We start from the raw sequence: 6,153 nt of genomic DNA on the forward strand, positions 1-6,153 counted from the left end.
ACCAATCAGAACACGTCTACAAACTGACCAATCAGAACTCGTCTATAAACCGACCAATCAGAACGTGTCAACAAACCGACCAAGCGGAACACGTCTATACACCGACCAATTGGAACACGTCTATGAACCAACCAATCAGAATGCATCTGCAAACCAATCAATCAGACTGTATTTATGTCTCCGCAGGACGTGAAGGCTCAGCGCAGCGTCCCTCTGATTGGCTTTGAGGTCTCTCTGCCGGAGTCATGTGACCGCCTGGAGCGACGCCACGCCTTCAAGATCTCCCAGAGTCACCTGACCCTCTATTTCAGCGCTGAAGGGGAGGAGCTTCAGCGCCGTTGGATAGATGTTCTGTTGAGGGCCGGGAGAGGGGAGGAGCCTCAGATGCACCCACCAATCGTGGAGAGTCTGGAGGAGGAGGGGGAGGAGCTTGCTGCAGCAGAGGGGGAGAACACGTGATTCCGAAGGAGGTCCTTCAGCAGCGAAGAAGGCGGGGCCTTTCGAAGAGAATCAATCCTGATTGGAACCAGAACAAACAGAAGAAAATGCAACCAGAACAAATCAGTTCACACCAGTCCATTCTGCCATCCATCACTTCGTCACTTTGTACACTACCCACGATCCTCAGCTGTCATCGCCATGGAGACACCTCCATCTAGAGCTGTGACAGCATTTCCAGAGCGCCAATCAAAGCAGCCTAAAAGTGAACGAGCAGTCGATTGATCAGGAGCTGCGCTGATAATCAATTGATTGTTTCTGTTTCAACAGGCGTTTTCTGGTTTTAGTTTTAGAAATCCGTTTTGGAACCAAACCAGCATTTAGAAAATAATCAGCACAATATTTGAACAGGACACGGATCGGTGGGTTCAGCGTTGGAGTCCATGACCTATCGGCTGCTGCACAGTCTGGAGCTTCTGATTGGATGTTTCCTCAATCGATCAACATAAAGCACAACATTGTACGTGTTCCATGTTGTGTCTGAATTTAATGTTAACAGTTCCTAACAATGTCCTTTCCACGAGAACTTTCACTGCAGGGACCCTCCCAGGAGTCCAGGTTTCTCCAGTTGGTCAGCTGTGTTTCCACAAGGTGGCGCTCAGTGTCACGACTTCCACTGCAGGAACTGGAGAACGTTTCCACTGACCCTTGATGATTCTTTCGGTCCTTCTGTTTCCACTGTAGAACCGAACAGTTCCTGTATGCAACTCCAGTTCTATGTAGGAAACAAAACAGTAGAGGTTTGTTCTGTTAGAACATCTGGAGAACTTTGTTGTTGATGGCGATGGTAGAGAGCAGAAGAAGCTGCTGGATGAGAACATCAAGAAGACAGACAACAAGTTGTCCTCTCTGAGTTTAACCAATCAGTATTAAGGCCCTCACGGCAGGTTGTCAGAGATGCTCTAGTTCTAGTTCCTAACCCGGGGAAAGGCCCTTTGGTCACCATGAAAGCTGTCCTGACAGAGCTTCTGCAGGGATGGTGTCTGTGGTCACCCTAAATTGATCTTCAGGTTCCTGCACTGAAAGCCAACGTGGATCACACCTTGTTCTTGGAAGAAGGTTTATTGTTAACTAAAAGCCTTCAAAACTTTCACTTTGTCCTCCTGCAGGTCATGTCTCCTCTTAGTGATCATCTCCAACCTCTACCAGCCCTTTCTGTACCACTTTAACCGCTGTTTGCATCTGTCCTCTCAGAATGGACTCAACTCACATGCAAACAGCGGTCTTCAGGTGGTTTTAGTACCTACTCTGGAGGAGGTACTCTGTTCCTCCCTGAAGACGGCCCTGAAAGAGGTTCTAGAGGGACGGTTCTTGTGGTTGGCACAAATGTTTGGTTCACGTTAAAACAACCTCGAAGTTCTTGCAGTGGAAAACAGTCTGTTGCGACCCTGAGACCTCTGGTGGAAACACAGGGAGCAGAACGGAGCACCTCAGAAGGTTCTCCATTTCAGAAGGAAGTTCCTACGATGGAAACATGATCCTGTCTATTAAACACATAACCTCAGAGTTCCTGAACATCCTCAGAACCTGTAGACAGAATATGGACAGTAAACCGGAGAAGCTGATGGGAGAACCCACAAACTGTCCACAGAATGAGACCTGACTTAAACGCTGAACAGAACCCGTCCTGCCCGTCACTTTTAATGCTTCCATTAATGCAGGAGGACGAGTCCTGTTTATTCAGAGAACATGGACTTACTAGCTCTCAGCATTACTGCCAGTCTGTTCCGGTGGTCACTCGTTGTAGCGCCGACGCATAGCATGACATCGACCCAGTAATGCTGATTGTCTCGGAACAAAGGTGCATGTCAAAGCCGGTTCTTGTGGGCAGTGCAAATATAAAAAACTTAAACAGAAAGAAAACAAACAGTTCCAGGGTTCTGCAGAATCTGGACATTCATGTCTGTTGACGGGATTAAGTTAACGTGGACCCAGCTGGGCTCAGGTCCAGCATCAGGTCTCAGTTAAACAACAACTTTCATCAATGAAAACATGTCGGCTGAAGCCGGATGTCCATCAGCTGCAGGACGGATCCACAAAGAGATTAAAGAAGAAGAGATTCTCTTGTTTTCAAATAGTTCAGCAGAACATAAAGTGACTGTTAAAGAGACCGAAGAAGCCCCTTTAAATGCACTTAAACTATTTTAATGCCAAATTCCCCTGAAGAAAAATTCAGACCTCCAAGCTGCCGATCAGCAGCCTGTGAGGAGGTGAACGATGTTTCCCAGTAGCCTCTGCTCTGAGGTGTGGACTCTGCCCTCTACTGGTGAAGACCAGTACTGCAGGTTTTTCTAAACTCACAGAGGCCTGCAGAAACATCTCTCAGCATTTTAAAGTTTTATTTGACCTAGAAATGTTCAGAGATTATTGTTAGAAATATATTTATGTCCTTCAGATGTTCGGTTCTCAGATGTCCAAGTGCTTTTGAAGTCTGACCAACTTTTCTGATCACAAACACACAAAGCAGAGAAACTGTCTCCTCACCTGCTTCATGAATGAATCTATGGTCTAAACAGTGGCTAACCCAATCACTTCACTGCTGATGTTTCAATAGTGAGGTGGCAAAAAAATAAATAAAATTAAAGTTGAAAAATGGGTTTATCATACATGACTGCATAGTTACACAATTCTATGGAATTAGGACCCCAAAGGTCTTCTTCTAAACAGTCGGTGTCATGGAGAGAGGACGTGTGAAGCTCAGATGATTAACAGGTTAATCACCTAGTTGACCTGAAAACAAATCAGTCAAACCAGTGATTCATTATTTTTTAAATTAAAATTCAGAAATGTATCTGCTTCCAGTTTCTCATGTTTGAATCTTCGTTTCTTTTTCTGAATATTTGGACTGTTGGTCCGACGTTGGAAGTCTTGTACTCTGAGAAGATTTTCTGACCTTAATTGACCAGATGATTTAATAATTAATGAAGGAAATAATAACTAATGTTGGAAACAATCTTCTGTGAGATACAAGGACACTGATGATGTGTTTTGATGAAAGAAGACAGTTAAAGAGAGTTCGAGACATGAATAGGAACCAGAGACTGGACTGAACCTTTCGGTGGTTTCTGTGTCCTAGATCTTGCAGATGATCCAGGAATGAGATGGAGCAGATCTGATGTGAAAGGACAAAGTGAACTTTAGTTGTTTTTCTCCTTTTGACTTGCAGTGGTTCAGTAATTCTGTCAATATAAACTCCTTTTGGACAAAGTGTTTTGATAGTGAAAAATATTCTGAATATTATTATTGCTGTTCGACAAACTGAACAGATCGTTGTTGGATATTTCTGTGTTTGATGTTTGCTTGATGCAAGTTGATGCAAAAAGAAAAAGTTTTTGTAAATATAATTTATTCTCCCGAGACCCGGCGGTCATGTGACTGTGTCAAGGTCAAAGGTCAGCGCTTGCTGTTTCTCCACGCAGACAGAGCCACGCGGCGGCCATGTTGGCTCCACGCTTAAACAGGGTGAAGGTTAAAGTTCTCTGTGTTGTCCTTAGCCAGACAATGCATCAGGACATGGCTAGCCTAGCTTAGCACAAAGATAAGAAGTCAGATCAACTTTTGATGAAGCTTGGCTCGCTGTTGGCTAATTCTAATTTTCATTTATTACTGGCAGTTAATCTGTCAAATGCACAACACAAGGTAACACTGCTATCATAAACTAGCCAGTAGCAAATTGCACAAGAGGCTGCAATTTGCCTTCTAACTAACCACCTTAACTACAATGCTAAATATTACAGCCACTTTTAGCCAACTACAACCAGTTACAGAAAGTTCAAGATGTTCTGATCATTTTCTTCTTTCATTGAACGGTCATTGACTTGTCTGGTGGAACGATGCTAACAGTTTCCCCTGCTAAGCTAGGCTAAACACCTCCTGAAACATGTGAGTTTGAGCTAAAAGTGTTATGAAAGGCGCATTTCTGGAAATGTGTCTTTCTTTAACTTCTACCTCACTCCCTCAGTTTGTACGTGGCTCTGGCTGTCGGCGTGTTTTTAGCATGTTTTAGGCGTGTAAAGCAGTGGGAATGGAAGGAAATGGCCAGTAGCTTCGCCTTATAGATCCCATCATCACCTGCTGCTTCAATGTGGTGAAAACGTGTCTGCGGCTGATTCTCTTAGTTTTTTCAGATCTTTTCTGTTTTCAGAGAAGCTTGAAGGTTGGAGAGACCAGTTCTGACAGGTTCTGACTGGCCCTGACTGGTTCTAACCAGACCTGACCACTCATAACTGGTTCTTACCGGTTCTGACTGGTTCTGACTGGCCCTGAGCAGTGTGTGGTACAGTTGAACAGTGGTGTGTTGTATCAGTCACTCTTTGTTCAGTGAATTGTTGGTTAATATATCAGATCTGCATTCAGTATTTAAGCTGCTGTTGTTTCTTTGGGCTGGATGTCCCTTCAGAACCAGCTGCAGCTGGTGATACTAGTTAGAGCTGGTTAGACCTGGAGATGACCACGTTATTAGATGATGGAGGATTACTTTAGCAGATGTATTTCCTTGTTATTCAGCTTGTAATTGTGTTGAAGCAGTTTCTGTTATTGTCCATTGACATGTCAGTGAAAAACTCAACGTGCTCTCCCCAGTTAGAACCATCCACAACCGGTTACAGCTGGTTCCCAAACGGTTCCAACAGTAAAACCAGAAGTTGGACAGTTTTACTGTTAAAAGAAGGTTCTGAGCAGTTTAAAACTGAATGTAAAGAATGTGCAGCCTGCTGATCTGGTTAGATCGGACCAGTTACTGGTTACTGCTAGTTACAGCCACATACAACCAGTCTAAACGAGTTACAGCTAGTTAAGTGATGGCATTTAACCAACAAAGGGAAGTTTGAAGGTTTTGAAGCAGCTGAAAGAAGCTGGTTTGGACCAGTTGGACTCGGTAGTGGTCAGCCAGGTACAGTCTGTCAGTTACTGCTGGTTATTAACTGGTTGAACTGGTGCTGTGCAGTCTGAACTGGTTCTACTTTCTTACAGTTTTTTTGAACTCATTTTGTGCCAAACCAGATTCCTGTTAGCGTTCCGTTTTTAATAGATTTCCTGCTGATTCATTGGTCAGTGATCTTCTCATCACGGTGCTGTGGGCTGTTTATGGCTGCTGTTACCATGGAGACCATCAGGAGACCAAACAAACCAATCAGAAGTGGACTACGTGATGGCGTCAGTCAGATGATTTCCTTAGCCACAGCCCACTTCTTCTGACTCGTTGCCATAGTGACCTTCTGGGCATCTGGAGCTGCCATGTTACCATGGTAACCACGGTTACTCCTAAGTCATTTCCAGAGTCTCCAGAGACGGCTTTGCTACGGTAACCACAGCCGCTGGCTTCATAGTGCATAGGCCTCATGTTACCGTAGCAACCAGTGGACCCGAGGTGCTGTGACAACGGCACCGTCCTCCGTCCCTCCTCCGGTCCAGCAGCCGCCATGTGTCTTCTCCTTTGTGTTGTACTATTAATTATTGATCAGTCGATTGATTGCAGGTTATCGGTTAGTGGCCGGCCACTGCCTTCCATGCTGTCGGTGTCTGTTTCCCATCATGCACCTCTGTGAGAAAACAAGATGACAAATGTTATAAACGAAATAAACACGTATGGAAGCAACTCTGCTGCTTGTTTCTGATGACTGAGCTGCTGGAGAACCGCTTACACACACACACACC

At 44.7% G+C, this 6,153-nt stretch overlaps 1 protein-coding gene across 1 annotated transcript in view; it reads left to right on the forward strand.

Moving 5' to 3' along the window:
- The window catches only part of fgd1 (FYVE, RhoGEF and PH domain containing 1), a 35,917-nt gene extending 29,822 nt beyond the window's left edge, over nt 1–6,095 (forward strand). The window contains exon 19 of the mRNA XM_008295245.1: nt 187–6,095. Within this exon, the coding sequence (XP_008293467.1) occupies nt 187–459 (273 nt within the window). The 3' untranslated portion in view covers nt 460–6,095. The remainder of the gene's footprint in view (nt 1–186) is intronic.
- The last annotated feature ends 58 nt before the right edge of the window (nt 6,096–6,153 follow it).

This window comes from Stegastes partitus, unplaced genomic scaffold (genome assembly GCF_000690725.1).
Source record: "Stegastes partitus isolate 25-593 unplaced genomic scaffold, Stegastes_partitus-1.0.2 Scaffold1033, whole genome shotgun sequence".
In the NCBI taxonomy this organism is placed as follows: domain Eukaryota; kingdom Metazoa; phylum Chordata; class Actinopteri; family Pomacentridae; genus Stegastes; species Stegastes partitus.